Below are 16,733 nucleotides of genomic sequence, written 5' to 3' on the forward strand. Positions count from 1 at the left end.
AAATAAATGCCTTATATGCTTATGAAGGCTAAGGTACTGATGTTGGTGCTGAAACACCCCCATATCCATGCTTAAGCTGATATATGCCTGACTAATACTTAGGTGTCCTGATTAATGCTTGATGATGCCATGCCACTTGTCCACTTGATGGGTGTGCACGTGACATTTGTGATTTCCTTGGAGATCTCTTCTTTGATGGCCGTGAGAGTGTTGTCATTGATCTCCCCTTCTTCCTTCTCGGTGTTCTTGATGGCTACCAGTTCCACTTTCAATGCACTCACCTCCTCCTCGAGTGCCGTGTTCTCTTGTTCAAGGTGCGTGACCCGTGCTTCGAGGGCCATGATGTGCCGGTGTAATTTGTTCTCCACCTCATTGAGGTTGGAATCAGATGTCTTCTTGTTCTCCTTGATTAGTGCCTTCATTGCCGTCTCGAGGGCCTCGAGCTTCTCTTGGAGAGTCGGAGCCATTCCTCGAGATTACTCTACAGCGCTTCCGAGAGAGAGAGAGAGAGAGAGAGAGAGAGAGAGAGAGAGAGAGAGTTATGTTACTGCCTTGGGGGCTTGGGGAAGGGTGGGTGGGATTACGCAGGCGAATGGGACTAGCGGGCGGGCGGGGTGCATAGGTGCATGAGGCGAAGGGACTAGCGCACTGGCGGGCGGACAGGGAGACGGGCAGTGTGTGAGAGAGAGAGAGAGAGAGAGAGAGAGAGAGAGAGAGAGAGAGAGAGAGAACAGGGGCGAAGGGCGGCGAACAGAGAGGATGGCAAACAGGGGCGAAAGCAAGCGAACAGAGAAGACATGGGCGAATGCAGGTGAACAGAGGTGAACATGGGTGAATGCAGGCGAACAGAGAAGATGGCGAACAGGGGCGAATGCAGGTGAAGAGAGAGAGAGAGAGAGAGAGAGAGAGGGTTACATATGTTCCATGTGTAAGATGAAGATCGTGTAAACATGAAAAATCCAAACCGAAGAGGCCTGCATACTATGCAGGTCTTGTATGTACAATGAGTAGTAAGGCCAAGTGAAACTAGTGGGCATCTTCCTCCTTGACAGCATACAAGGAGACAATGTGCACTGACTTGGGTGGTGCTGCATTATGGTGTTGGAGTATATCTTAGATCCCTCGGCCATGCCAAAAATGGTTAATGAGGCCAAAAATAGTATATTGTCTAAGCAGTTTGTAATAGGATATAGCATTCCCTAAAGGCTATTGTAACAAAGAAAAAAGTGCTTTGCTGATTTGTTTGTAGATGTATGGCCGTGGGTGTATGCTTTACTTCAAGTGCTAGCTTGAACCTTGATGGCTCTTTCAAATAAGTCCTGATGTGCTTGTTTTGGCTTTCTGCTGTGCAGGGGCTGGGAACACACCATCTTCAGGTATGCACATCTTTTTAAGTTGGCATTTTTTTTTAATAAACCCAGCTAAGTACACAAATGTTGTGAAGTATTAACTTTCTACAGTGGATGAAGTTATGTTCTTGCTTTTAAAGTCACAACGAAGACCTTTCAGTGCGTTGTAGCTTTTTCTTGTTTAGCAAACAAAGTTCTGTGCTGTGCCAAATGTTTTCTGGTCTTGCTGTCATTGTTGTTGTCTCTGTTGAGAAAACGTGGTGCTCATGCTAGATCAAGTGTGTGGAGCAAAAGAGCTCACAAAATACAAGAACAATCTCTTGCTTATTAAGTTGTTTATGAATATAACTAGGCCTTGTTCAATACAAAATATCTCATAGCTCCACCTTTAAACAGGTGAGCAAGTGAACCTTAAGTCCATTCACACTCACACCCTTCTCTTCTCCTTCTACATAACCTTAGTCCCTTAATACCCCCCCTCAATACCAACTATGAAAGGATGGAATAGGTGGTATTGGACATAGGATGCCTTTATAACATTAGGTGTACAAGGTTTGGAATATAGGTGTGATTATCTAGGATTTACAAATATGTTGCTAGAGCCTTAGAGGCTAATACAATGATGCCATCCAAGTCTTTATTTGTTGTCGATGAAGATGTACACCATGATGGTGCACCCCACTCTTTGTGCTTGCTTGTCTTCTTGTAGATGACATGCTTTAGACATACATGCCATTGCTTCCACCACATACTTTCCACCTTGACCATTCTCACACAATGATTAAAACAAGGCTGCCACCTTTGCTTATAGATGTTCCTTCAACATGCTTGATCTTTTCTTTAATACCATACCTCCTCCATGGGCAATGAGGTAGATTTATATGGGAAAGGGAAAGGGAGGGTCTTACCACTTGCCTTATGGATTGGTCAAGGGCAGTGTCTACTTCACAATTACAACAACTTTTGTGCATGTTGGTTACATGATACCCATTAGGGTTTGAAGGTACAAGCTTAATGAAAGTGAGTAATTGGTTGAGGTAAATGCTCAAACGAATAAGGTTCATCTTCCTTGGCTCAAGAAGGAGAGGGCATGGCTCATAATGTTGCCAATGCCTCTTACAAAAACAATGCCAAAAGATGCTTAAAATCATGACAAACAACAAGGTAGAGCACTTAGTGATGCTATGCTCAACATTACAACTCATCTTAGACGATGAAAAGTTGAATATGCAGCGGAATAACATGCCTTGGGTTTGGGACAAGGTGGTAAGGTACGTAGTGTACGGCACGCTATCAGTACGTACGGAACGTACTTCTGTACGGAATAAATTTTAAGGTACGTAAACAGTACGTACCATTTGTAAACAGTCCTAGAAACCTGAATATTTTGTAGACATAGCAACCAAAATACTTAAAATAAAGACTGAACCTCATTACTTAAAGTTTAAATCAATTATCAGTTACCAAGCCCATTACACAATACCTCATGTTGTTAACAGTCATAGTGATATAAGCAAGAACCATGAAAGTCATAGATGATAAAAGAGAGTACAAATATCATGTCTACAGCTGCCAGCACATGTCCTGGTCCACAAGTGCAAAAAGCAAAACAATGAAACACTACAGTTGTCTAGACTGTAGAGTCTAGACGCAAGAGTCTCAAATCTCATCATCAGATGAAGATGATGAGTCTTTTGAAGAGAGCATGCCTCCATCATTGATACCATTGCCCTCTTCATCGAACTCTGGCTCAGCAGCAACAAGCTCTAGTGCATCCTCGTCATGTGCCTCGAGAATCTGAGTGTGAATGATTGGTGCACTCGATACCTGTCATGTGCTTGATGACGCGAGTTATGGTGCTAGTGTACTGCTCCCCGCAATACTTGCATGCCCATAGCCGAGTACCTGACCCTTGCTGAGAAGGGGTGTTAACAACCCTCAGGACATTGGTGTGGATTGCCCAGTTTGGGTTAGTCTTGCGCGGCATGATGAAGCCTGGGCGTGAGAGAGAGCGAAGAAGAGCGAAGAAGTTACTCTGCAGAGTTTTGCAGGTACACACGATTGTGCAAGTATTCACAAATGCCCAAAATTTGGTCGCTTATCCACAAGCACATGGTCGCCACACGCGTTTCGCCACGCCACACCATTTATTATTTTTTTAAAAAAGTTTCTGTACGAATCCGTATAGTACGGTATCGTACCATACCGTACGGCCGTACCATACTGTACGGATCCGTACGTACGTACGGAATCAACCTTGGTTTGGGAAACGAGAGCATACGGCTTATGACATGCCTATGCCTCTTACAAACAAGAGCCTCAAGGGTAATACACAACAACATTGAAGATGAACACTTAGTGTACATGTGTTCAGCTTTAAACCACTCAAATATTGAGTTTGTTGATGAAAAAACCAGAAATCTTCAACCTCTTTGGCTTATGAGATGAAGACAATTGGTTCATGGTTGAACCATTTCTCCTTGGAAGAAACGGGTTGACGATGAAGACTTGTAATGTGGCACTTATGGTGTGTGCCCGGCCTCCAATGTTGATGAAGAAGAGCCTCCTTAGTGTAAAAGACCTCCTCCTTTGATGGTTAAGATCACCGTAGTGTTAAGCAACACTTTGGTTGGTGATTAAGATCACCATTAGTGTGTAGAAAACACAATCAGTGCTTAAAAGCACATTTTTAGTGTCAAATGACACTTATTTTGGTGATTAGTTCACCATTAGTGTTTAATAACACTATTAGTATTTAAGAACACTTTATAATAACTTTTCTTTGTTGGATTAACAGCTTAATTAGTGTTAAACAATACAATTAGTGCTCATAAGTACATTTTGAAAACTTTGAAAGCTTGAAAGTTGATGTTGTTGATAAAGCTTGTTGAGAGTGAGGTTTATGAATACCTCATGTGGTTGGCCACTCTTCAAAATCAAGATGAAGGTTCAGCAACACACATTCACAACATCACTTGAGTGATTAAAGCAAGGGAAGAGATGATTTGAGCAAGAAAAAATCAAAGTTGAAGCTTTAATGGAAAGCTTGAAGGAGAAGAAAAGGAGCGCCTGGTTTTTTGTCTGCAGCCGGCACGTCCGTGGATGGAATGAGCTCAAAACTGAGCTGTAGACTTCTCATTGAGTGGGCTACCAAAGCCCTCAAGCCTCATCCCTTATGGTGGCCTACAGCCGGCGTATGGCTGTACGGCCAACGTTGCAGCAGAAAACGGCGCCTTTTTTTACTCAGTGAGCAATGCCGCCGCGTGGAAGAGAGAAATTAGCTAATTAGCCGTACGTCTGCATTCGCCCGGTCCTGCTCTTCATCTCCCATGTTGGAGTTGTTAGAAGTTATCTCCTGTCTAGTTTTATACACCAGGGCCTTTGTTGTCGGTGTGCTCGCCCTTATCAGGTGTTTTATCATTTTTCCTCACTCCCGTATTTTTCCCATTTTTTCTGAGGCTTGGGAGGGCTGCCAGAGGGTGCCAAGAGCAGTACAGTGCTGGCCGATTGGGTGTTTATCAATCGTGGGCACTCTTGCTGTTGGCCGACTGGTTTTCATCAGACGTGGGCACCAGTTTGCTGGCCGACTGTATTTATGCAGTCGTGGGACCTTTTATTCAGTCGTGGGCACTTTAAGTGCTGGCCGATTGCCCTTCCAGGGAGGTATATATAGGTCCTTAGCCCCCATACCTTATTTGTATCATTCCTCGGGATCTTCTTGTGTATATAGAGCAGAGTTACACGCCTACATCTGTCTCTCTCTTGTGCTGTTTTTCTGCCTGCGTTTTTGCTTTTGCTCTTGTGTTCCAGATTTGGTCATCATCTCCGCTGCATATTCTGACATGGTATCAGAGCCCTAGGCTCTAGATAGGTCTTGGGATTTGTGTGAGCAAGAGGGGGACTGTTTTGTGGCTGATTGGTGGACTGTTTTGGGCTGATCGGGAAGAGGAGAAGCAAGAGGAAGGCGGGCTGATTTGCTGGACAGCCACTTGCAGGTTTTAGTTCTTCTTTGTTCCCACCCACCCACCCTTTTCAGAGTACATCTCCGCTATGGCAGATCTGTTTGAGATGGCTGAGAGACATGTGAAGATCCCGACACTCCCCACGTTCCCGGTGGACCGTCAGTTGGACGGGAGCAACTACGGCATATGGAAGGTGATGATGGAATCCGTTCTGGAGTCTTACGACCTCACCGATTTCGTCGTTGTTGGTGTTCCACGGTCGGAAGTAGAGGAAGGGGAGTTACCGTCAACCCGAAAGGACCGGGAGGCCCAGACGCAGATGTGGGATCGCGTGAACGCCAGGGTCCGTTCGTTTATTTTCCTCAACTGCACACCACAGGTAATTAATCATGTAAAGCATATGACGCTGGCCAGAGGTATATGGCAGCATTTGGCCTCACTTTACAACAGGGTATCGCCCATGAAGAGGATTTCCTTGGAAGTACAGATGCGGATTATGAGCCCTGCAAAGTCGTCGACGATGCGGAAGCATATTAACAAGCTGCAGGCTCTTCAGCAGGAAGTTCTTCAAGCTAGGAAGGAGATATCGTCAGAGGACATGGCCATCACGTTGCTGTCACATTTGCCCTCTTCGTACTCAGCATTTTACTCCTCTTTGATTACCAGTGGCAGGCTCAGCACCATCACGTGGGAGGAGCTTGTGCCCATGGTCCTGGACCAGGAGGAACGATGCACGAACCCTCCTCAGGGTGGAGGTTCGGAGGCCTTAACTGGCCAACGGTCGAAAGGCCGTAACTCGGGCAAAGGGAAGGCTTCATCGGAGAAGTCTTCTGAGAAGAAGTTCGACGCTGACCGCGAGCAACTGAAGGCAGAGAGGACCTGTAATGATTGTGGCGAGAAAGGCCACTACTGGAGGCAGTGTCCCAAGCGGAAGACCGAGAAGGGTGAAGACTCCTCAGCAGCAATCATGAAGACTCCGGCTTTTGTGCACCTGGAGGTGATGGACACCGATGCTTCATTTTCTTCAGGCAGGGAGGAGATTGGAGGACTCTCCGCAACGGATACCCCGGAGTGGATTCTCGATAGTGGTGCTTCCAGGCACATGACTCCTTCCCGTTCCGGTTTACAGGATCTTTGCAGATTTTCTGGTCATATTCTTACTGGTGATACATCCACTATCCCAGTTCACAGTGAGGGCAGGATGGAGATAGTTTCCAATAGCAGAGGGGGGAAGCATTCCTCCCAGGTGTTGTATGTTCCGGCACTTGGTTTTCATCTATTGTCAGTGCATCAGGTTTGCAAGACTGGCGTACGGGTGGAGTTTGATGAGCATTTTGTTGCTCTCCGGGACAAAGCAACAGGCCAAGTGGTTTGGGAAGGTGGAGTGGAGAATGGAGTTTACAAGCTTTCAGCACTCTCTCCCTGGTCCTCAGGACTGTGATGAGTGGCAGTCTGGTAATGGCTACTCAAGTGTGGATACGTTGCAGGTGCGGGCTTTCCGAGACCAGATGGTGGATAGCTTGCCAGTAGATGGCAGCAGTTGGCAGGAACTTTCCAGTACTGATGTTGGTAGTTCTTGTGTTAATGAGTCAGAGGAAGCTGAACAGGTCACTTATGCTCTGATGTCTCGTAGTGTTCGGAACATAGAACTTCCAGTTGTTGAGGATGGTCTTTCCACGGGGACCTTTCGGAAAGCCAGGCAGGTGGCAGGTGATTACTTGCAGAAGGAGGAAGTTTCTCTAGGCTTTGTGGTTCCGGATTCAGAGGGGGTGGTTGACAGGTTTCATCAGGTTTCCAAGACTTGCTTGTGCATCGTAACAAGTGTTGATCCTTGTGAGCAGTGTGATGTCTCTGTGACTCAGAAGCTGTATGGTTCATGGATCTGGTTGATGGACACCAGATTGGACGGGAGCTTCCTGATGAGGCGGTTGAGCTCATGGTTGCAGATGTCTCTTTGGGAGGCAGGATTGCGTTTCCTGTGGTTTCTACGGCATGCGAAGGATCATGGACTCTTGTACACAGGAGGGGGATTGTTGGATGGAGTCCAACTCCACGGTTGGAGTGACTCGGTTTGGGGAGGAGATCCGGACACGAGGGGATCTACTTCAGGCCCAGGAGCTGTTTTACGGAGCAGGAGGAGGTTACATTGCAGGTTTGGGCTTCCACTGGAGGAACCCATGGTCATCCAGAGGCACTTTGTTCGTGAACAGATCGTTGCTGATGACATCTTGTTGGAGTTCTGTTCGACGGAGGACAGTACCGTGGACCTCTTCACGAAGTCGCTCTCTCAGGATTTGCTCAGGCGGCACCCCAGCTCCGAGTGGTTGGTTACACAGCCAGGAGCTGAGAGGGGGTGTTAGAAGTCATCTCCTGTCTAGTTTTATACACCAGGGCCTTTGTTGTGGGTGTGCCCGCCCTTATCAGGTGTTTTATCATTTTTCCTCACTCCCCGTATTTTTCCCATTTTTTCTGAGGCTTGGGAGGGCTGCCAGAGGGTGCCAAGAGCAGTACAGTGCTGGCCGACTGGGTGTTTATCAGTCGTGGGCACTCTTGCTGCTGGCCGCTCATCAGACGTGGGCACCAGTTTGCTGGCCGACTGCATTTATGCAGTGGTGGGACCTTTTATTCAGTCGTGGGCACTTTAAGTGTTGGCCGACTGCCCTTCCAGGGAGGTATATATAGGTCCTCAGTCCCCATATCTCATTTGTATCATTCCTCGGGATCTTCTCGTGTATATAGAGCAGAGTTACACGCCTACATCTGTCTCTCTCGTGTTGTTTTTCTGCCTGCGTTTTTGCTTTTGCTCTTGTGTTCCCAGATTTGGTCATCATCTCCGCTGCATATTCTGACAGGAGTCTCCACGAGATATGGCCTCTACAAGCTGGTAGAAGGCCTCCACCGGCTGGGGGTTGAGCTCCGCACAAGGGAAGATAAGAAAAAATGAAGATTTTTGACCTATTCTACACCACAAGTGGTTCTAATCAACCAAGCTCTAGATACCATGTTGAGAAAACGTGGTGCTCATGTTAGATCAAGTGTGTGGAGCAAAAGAGCTCACAAAATACAAGAACAATCTCTTGCTTATTAAGTTGTTTATGAATACAACTAGGCCTTGCTCAATACAAAATGCCTCATAGCTCCACCTTTAAATAGGTGAGCAAGTGGACCTTAAGTCCATTCACACTCACACCCTTCTCTTCCCCTTCTACATAACCTTAGTCCCTTAATAGTCCCTGCTGCCATTGGTCTAAGATCAATATTCATCCTTTGATGGGATCCCAGCATGCGTGATTGTATTCCATTATGAGAAGATGGCATGTGGTAAGCTTTGGATACTTCAACTCCCGAGACCATGGCAGAGGTAGATAGTTGCCAAGATGGGTTAGGCAGGTAGTATAACCGTGCCACATTGAACGCCAGTAATGGCATCAGGTTGGGCATCTAAAGCTGTAAAGATAAACGATTAAGAGTTTGTGGGCTGCCAAACATGCAGATCATGGAAGCTGGACAAATGCCCCAAATTAGATGGGTAGGGATCCCAGCCAGGGTGGAGATTGTCGGCATTTGCAGCAGCACAGGGAGGCTGAGTTTTATAAATAGGCTTTCCTCCACTGACCCTTGCTTTAATGTACCTCACTACCTCAACATAGTCTGCACAATACACCTTCTAGGACTCGCCTCTTCTATCCCTAGCAGCTGGACACCTTCCATTGAAGTTTCTGACATAGTAGAATCTTTTTGCAGCCATAACAGAATTCGGGAGCCTTTGAGGCTGTTTTGTCCCAATGTGTCAGGTGCAAGAAGAAACCATGCTCGGACTTGCAGAAGTGTTTATTTAACACAATTGAATTTAAATTCAAATTGCATAGACATCAGAACAAACGAACAATCATCCACAGACACCAGTGCTAGGTCCTAATGGCCAAGAACCTTGTGTTAGCATATTCATCCCCATATTCTGCCCATGTATTGTGCCCATATTTGATCCTTTTTATGGCCCTTGGTTGTGGGTTGGCCACCCTTATTTTCTCCTGTTTTTTCCCCATTTTTCTGGTATTTTTCTAGTCGGCCAGGTTTGTTGCTCCAGTCGGCCAACCCATATGACCTATATATAGGTGGGTTGGCCTCTCCCCTTTTCATTCAGTTTTCTGCTTGAGGTGTGGTTCAGGTGTTGACACACTCTCACCTTTTGTATCCTTCGCTTATGAGACTATCTTGTCTCTTGCTTGGGATTGCTTTCATTGCAGTATATTCAGCTTATTAGCTTCATATCTCTCTCGCTTGCACATCTCAGATCAGCACACTCTAGTGCTCATCTTGCTTTCGCTTTGTGTGCACACTTTCATGGTATCATTGCTCTAGGTTCAGAGTTCTTTGTGCTGCCCCAGATTTTACCCTATCTACAGTCCCTTCACCTCTGCGTTTTTCAGAATCACAGCCCTCTGGATTGCTGCGTTTTTTGGACGATTACTGCTCATTGTTCTACCTTCTTTTAGGCTTCATTGTTTACAGCCTACAGGTATTTTCTTATCAGCGTTTTTCTCTATAGAATTGTGGAACTGGTCGGCCTGTATTTTCAGGTCTGCAGCCTGTTGTTTGGCTGCGTTTTCTTCTCCAGTGGACACTATCTTTTGCAGAGGGGGTCATGTGGTGACTCTGGCTTTGGTGGCAACCTTGGTACCTGTGGTGTACACTTCTCTCTTTTGAGGTGTGCATGTTTTCTTTTGAGATTGAGCCCGAGTTTTAGTGATGGCCTCCTCGACTACTCTTTATATGTTCTCTGAGTCTACAAAGTTGGATGGCTCCAACTATACTTTATGGAAGAATAAGTTGAAATCTGCCTTACGTGGAGTGGATCTCTGGGACTGGCTTGTTACAGCTGCCAATGTCACCTCTCCCACCCTTTCTACTGTTGGTGTGACTCAGGCATAGATTGATGTTTGGCAGGCGAATGTCGTCGTGTATTCTTCTTTTTGATGTTGAATTGTCAAGATTCTGTTCTCTCTCATGTGCGTACAACAGATGCTGCACATGAAGTTTGGAAGGCATTTGCATATCTTTACGAGATTAAGTCTCTGGGTCGGATTTTGGCTTTAGAAAAGTAGCTTATGAATTTTCAGTTTTTGCCTTTCCATCTTTATTTGCTTTCATGACGAAGATGAAAGATCTTTGGGACGAGCTTGCTGTATGTGGCAAGGATATCTTTACATAGGATATGGCTATTCGGCTTCTCTCCAAGCTTCCAGAGAGGTATGGTACTTTCTTTCAGTCTCTTGTTTCTTCTCCTCGTCCTGTTCCAGTCACTTGGGAGGAAGTTCTCCCCTCCATTATGCAGATTGAGTCTCGCTTTGAGGAGCGGATTGACTTCTTTGGTGGTTGATGGAGCTTTGGCTGCTTGAGATAAAGGGAAGAATTGACTGAAGAAAGGGAAAGGGGGTTCTGACAAGAACTCCAAGGACGAGGACAAAGATAAAGACAGACAAAAATAAATCTTCTAAAAACAAGGACGTGGAGTGTCATTACTGTAGCAAGAAGGATCATAAACAATCCCAATGTTATAAGAAGAAGCAGGATGAAGAAGCAAAGGACTCTACCTCTACAGCGGTGTCCCAGACCAAGAAGGATGATGGTATTCTTTTATTAGCTGATGCTCGTCGTGTACTGGCTCTTGTGACTTCTTAGTGTCGCGGCCTTGGATTGTGGATAGCGGTGCTACTGCTTACATGACACCTCATCGGGATTAGTTCAAGGACTTCACTGCCAAGACATGCAATATTACTTTGGGTGATTCTTTTTCTGTGCCAGTTCATCGACGTGGCACCATTTCCATTTTCCACTCCTCCGAGGACAATAGGTACTTCTCTGACGTTCTATACATTCCAGATTTGGCATTTAACCTTTCGTCAGTGAGTGCTCTTACAGCTCAGGGTACGAAGGTGATCTTCTCTCGTCACGATATTATTATTTGTGATAAGGAGACTGGTAACATCTTGGCTCAGGGAGTCCAGGATAGTGGCTTGTACAAGTTGACCGCTTTGCTCTCCATTGGTTCTTCTTCAGCTATTTGGCATGCTCGGTTTGGCCATTTGAGCTATCAGCTTCTTTAGCAGCTTCAAAGGATGGGTTTCAACAATATTGCAAGGATCACAACATTTAGAGATAACTTACTACCATAGTAGCAGAGGAACGCCATTTCCACCCCTTGGGAACGGTGGAACACGTTCTCCCAAGGCTAAGATTCCTAAACCGGGTGGAACGTGCATGGGGGAACGATTTGGCATGGGAATGGCCAGGGGTATGTGGGGGAACAGTTACATGGAACGTTTGGTTGCCGTTCCTCCTTTGGGGAACCTTTTTTATGTTTGGCCAAGAAAAAAAGAGAGAAAAAGTGTACTTGCTGTCGCGAGCCGCCTGTGGATATCCTTGAAAGACGTACCCTATTGTCGCCTGCCTGCATACTCCCTAGGCCCGTGAGGTGTGTGTGCTTGACAGCTCTGAGTCACGAGTGGGCTCCTCTCTCAAGTCTCTTTAGACTTTGACTCCTACTTTCCAAGGCAAGGCAGCAAAGCTACTTACTTTTCCCTCTCTCTTTCTCTCTCGTTCCCCCTGTGGCCCATTCTTGTTCCCTTGATGGGGCTTTCGTTCCGTTCCCGTTCCCGTTTTGTTGCTACTATGCTTACTACAACATATACTCCATCACAAAATGGAGTTGCAGAGAGGAAGAATCGGATCATCATGGAGATCTCGTGCTATGCTTGAGCACTCCTCTTTACCTCGACGTTTTTGGGTTGAGGCGGCTTCTACTGTTGTCTATATGCAAAACAGGTCTCCTACTGTTTCTCTTCCAGATAAAACTCCATATGAGGCTTTCCATGGTGAGAAGCCCTCTGTGTTCATTTGCGGGTATTTGGTTGTTCGGCGTATGTACATGTGCCTAAGGAGCATCGCTTCAAGTTGGACTCCAAGTCACAACGTACGACTTTTCTCAGATATAGTTCTGTGTCCAAGGCATATCGTCTGTATGATCAGCAGGTTGGCAAAGTTGTTGTGAGCCGTGATGTGGTGTTCGACGAGTCTCTTGCATCTTCTGAGGGGGGTGGTGAGCTTCTCCTTCCTCCGCCTCCTTCTCCACCTCCTCCTCCTCCTCCCCCTGCTTCTGTTTCACCTCCAGTTGTGGGTTCTCGGTGTAACGGGAGGCGGACGCGTGTATTGGAATCGTATAATTGTGAACAAGATTCTGAGCACTTAACACTTGAGCATTACAACCACAAAGCTGAAAATGACAGTACACCACATAAAGGGGCCGATGATAGGCTGACCCCCCCCCCCCTTTAGGTTATATTACCAAAAGAGTCTGCAAGTACAAGTTTACGGGTGCCTGGGGATTCACCACCAGCCTGCACCTGATTCTACCAAATACATCATGTATGAATACATCTCAAACAAGAGAATCTGTAGGTACATCCGCCCTACACACAGGTACATCCGCCCTGCATAAGCCTCTTCACAGGTACATCCGCCCTGCACAAGAGTATCACAATCCTCACAGGTACTCCGCCCTGCACAGGATGTAAATGGATCTTTAGGTCCTGTTTCCACGCGAGAAACTGATCCAGAAACCTGTGTTCTCCGCGAGCAAGTGTTCCCAATGCTTGCCCTAAACACCTGTTACACCAGGAACCCTTGAGACACATCCATGCTCACATATTCCATTGCTGTCCGGCCTGTTTTATGCAATAACCAGTCCAAAACAGCAGCTTTCCATCGCGAGAAATCCACCTGTAAAGGGTCCTACAGCCCTGTGGAGGTCCCTAGAGCTGTCCTGTATTGTCCAAGTTGACTTTGGACACCTGTAACCAGCCCAAAACTCGCAATAACCAGAAAATACAGGTCTGAAATTTACCAACCAGCCCTTTAGAAGAGTGTGGGGATCATTATCCAAGCTTGTGTGAGTCCGGGAAGCATGCAACCAGCCCTGTAGCAACTCCCAAAGCTTCAATCAGCTCTCCAATGTGTTGAGTTATGAATAAAACAGCCCAAATGGTCTCTTGAAGGAGGCGCCTTTCTCCAGTGCCACCTATGGGGCTTGGTGGGTACACATAATGGCTGACAAGTGTCCCCATAAGGTGTCCAGGTAGGTGTCCAGCCCATAGTGCTCCATTTGTCCTGTTTGTATAAGTTTAGGCCCAACCAAATGGGAAATGGCCATAAGCTGTCCGGACTTCATTAATTTTGGTCCAGCCAAATGCGAACGCATTATAAGTTGTCCGGCCACTTATTAATGAGTGTGGACCTGCAAACTAATAAACTTTAGTAGTAAATGAAATAAACTGTAAATTGAGTGTGGACGCACTTACCACCTGCAAAACCCATAAGCCCACAGTTTTAGGCCCAAGCAGGAGTGCACACACGTGTCCACAAGGTACCCGGGCGTCCCCGGTCCCTCAGACTACACAAGCCAAAATAACAAGCATTGTCCAGGCAGCAAGACAATGTCACACAAAGTAAAATAAAGTTATGGCATGCATCATTTATGCATTGTGCACATGTAAACTTGGAGAACCACCTATCATCATTCTTGTACTTGAAAATATTCCGCCTGCCATCATAACACACCATGTGTGCATGGCCGGAATCCACACGGGCACCGCCCGAAAGTCCACAAATGTCCTGCCATGTCCTTGGACTCATATGCATCCACTCATATGATCCATACACATGCCCAGGTATAATACATACATGCATCCGCATGTTTCTAGGCCTGACACGCATCCGCATGTCCCTAGAATATAGGGATTTGTGACATCCCCCCGGCTTCTAATCAGTTGACCGCAACTGAAAAGCCTCCAGATAGGCCTTCAAAAGATCTGGGTAATCCTCGAAGTAGGCCTCATCCATCCATTTCGCATCCAAAGCTGAATAATTCTTGAACTTCACAAGGTACCTACGAACAAGTTTGCCTCCCGCAAGCTTTCGTTCCTTGTGAAAAACAATCTGTTCAGGTTGAAGAATCTCTTCCAGCTCATCCACCTCGGGTGGGTCTTCCAAAATCGGCTCAAACGGTGTCGGTCCCACATAAGGCCTCAATAGGCTCACATGAAAAGCATTATGCATGTTCCAATGATCTGGGAGTACAAGCCGAAATGCAACATCATTGATCTTCTCCAAGATCTGAAAAGGTCCATAGTACCTGTTGGCAAGTTTAGGATACTTTCCCTCTTTTCCTGGCCTCTTCCGAAGGCGTGCCTTTTCAAATTTCAGCAAGACCCAATCACCTTGTTTGAATTGTACATCCCTTCTATGCTTATCAGCTGCCTTTTTATTCTTGGTTTGAGACCTCTCTATGGCTGTCCGTACCTGTGCAAATGCAGTATCCAAGTCTCTGACATACTCATCTGCTGCAAAAATCTCATCCTTTGTACGAAGGATGGGTGGTAGTACCACCTTGCCATAGATAATCTCAAAGGGCGCCTTGCCCGTAGAAGTATGTACCGTGTTGTTGTAGGCAAATTCCACAAGTGGTAAATACTTCTCCCAATCCGATTTACGGTCGGATACATAAGATTTCAGCAAGTCGAGGACGGCTGAATTTGCTATTTCACTTTGCCCATCTGTCTATGGATGGTAAGCTGATGAGAAGTTCAGCTTTGTACCCATATTGTCAAACAATGCGCGCCAAAATAAACTTGTGGTTCTAGGATCTCTATCCCCCACAATAGATTTAGGCATGCCATGGTGTTTGAATATCTGTGCCAAAAACATCCTAGCCATATGATCTGGCTTTATTGTCTTGCGCACGGGAATGAAATGTGCCTGCTTGCTAAACCTGTCAATAATGGTCCAAATAGCATCATTTCCCTGTGGCGTCCTTGGCAAATCCATAATGAAATCCATAGCAATGCTTTCCCATGGTTCATTTGGTATAGGCAAAGGCTGAAGCAATCCAGGTGCTTTATGTCTGTCAAATTTGACCTTTTGACATACCATACATTCACGCACATATGCTTCAATATCCTTGCGAATATGTGGCCAAAAGAAATACCTCTCCAAAGCTTGTGCTGTGGCCAAAATGCCTCTATGACCTGCATATGGAGGAGCATGGCACTCATCCATAACCTTATGGCGAAGGTTCTTTACCACACACATACGATTTTGCATCATGAGATATCCATCTCTTATGACATAAGATGGGACAGCAATACCCTCTTGCAAATCAGCCCATACATGTGCAAAATCCTCATCCAAATGATAAGTATTACGCATATCCGATAAGTCCTCATGGTATGCAACTGTAATAGCATGAACCTGTGGTCGTCTAGATAAGGCATCCGCCACCACATTCTTTTTCCCTGGAGTGTGCAAAATCTGAAAATGAAACATTGAGAGGAAATTTGCCCATCTCATATGCTTCTCTGAGAGCTTACTTTGAGTCAAAAAGTATCTCAAACTTTGATGATCAGTTTTGACCATAAAATCAGCCCCTAAAAGATAGTGTTTCCAAATAGTAAGGGCATGAATTACAGCCAACAACTCCTTCTCATAAACCTGTAAGTGAAGCTCTGCATGTTGCAAGCGTCTGCTCTCATAGGCAATGGCATGTCCTTCTTGGTTCAAAACAGCCCCTATGCAGTCCCCACTTGCATCACATTCCACAACAAAAGGTTTGTGCAAATCCGGAATAATGAGTACCGGTCCCGAGATGATTGCACTCTTCAACTTTTGAAAGGCATCTCTCTCTTCTTGTGTCCACTTAAAGATTGCTTTCTTCTTCGTTAAGTCATGTAACGGAGCGGCAATGAAAGCAAAATGCTTGACGAACCTCCTGTAATAAGCACATAAACCAAGGAAGCTCCTCACTTCATGGACTGATTTCAGCTCTGGCCATTCTTGCATGGTTTGTATCTTTGCGGGATCCATGCGCACACCATCCTTTGATACAATGTGACCAAGATAGTGAATCTCTGGGAGGAAGAATTCACTCTTTTTTGCATTTATGTAGAGCTGATTTTCCTTAAGCTCTTTAAACACAATAGCCAGGTGCTCACGATGTTGGGCTTCATTCTTTGAGAATACAATAATGTCATCAAAGAATATACCTGTAAACTTTCTATGTTTTCTGAACACCCTGTCCATCATCCTGTTGAAGGTAGCGGGTGCATTTGTAAGGCCAAAAGGCACCACCAAAAACTCATAAAGACCAAAGGCTGTCCTGAATGCAGTCTTTTGTACATCTTGAGGTGCCACTCTCACTTGATGATACCCACTCTTGAGGTCTATTCGGCTGAAACATGCCGAACCTTCAAGCTTGTCCAAGATGTCATCAATGCGCGGAATCGGAAACCGATTCTTGATGGTTATCTTATTGAGGGCACGGTAATCAACACACATCCTGTAAGTACCATCCTTCTTTTGAACAAGAAGT

The 16,733-nt window shown here is 45.8% G+C and overlaps 1 protein-coding gene across 2 annotated transcripts in view; it reads left to right on the forward strand.

Annotated features, from left to right (window-relative positions):
• LOC147625848 (uncharacterized) overlaps positions 1-16,733 on the forward strand; it is a 45,662-nt gene that overhangs the window by 16,332 nt on the left and 12,597 nt on the right. The window contains exon 2 of one of the 2 annotated variants that reach the window (XM_086817434.1): positions 1,353-1,376. The exons of the other annotated variant lie outside the window; for it this stretch is intronic. Coding sequence (XP_086673560.1) covers positions 1,353-1,376 — 24 coding nt within the window. The remainder of the gene's footprint in view (positions 1-1,352; positions 1,377-16,733) is intronic. 2 annotated transcript variants of the gene reach the window in all.

This window comes from Cibotium barometz, chromosome 23 (assembly GCF_041138505.1).
Source record: "Cibotium barometz isolate CiBa-2024 chromosome 23, ASM4113850v1, whole genome shotgun sequence".
NCBI lineage: Eukaryota > Viridiplantae > Streptophyta > Polypodiopsida > Cyatheales > Cibotiaceae > Cibotium > Cibotium barometz.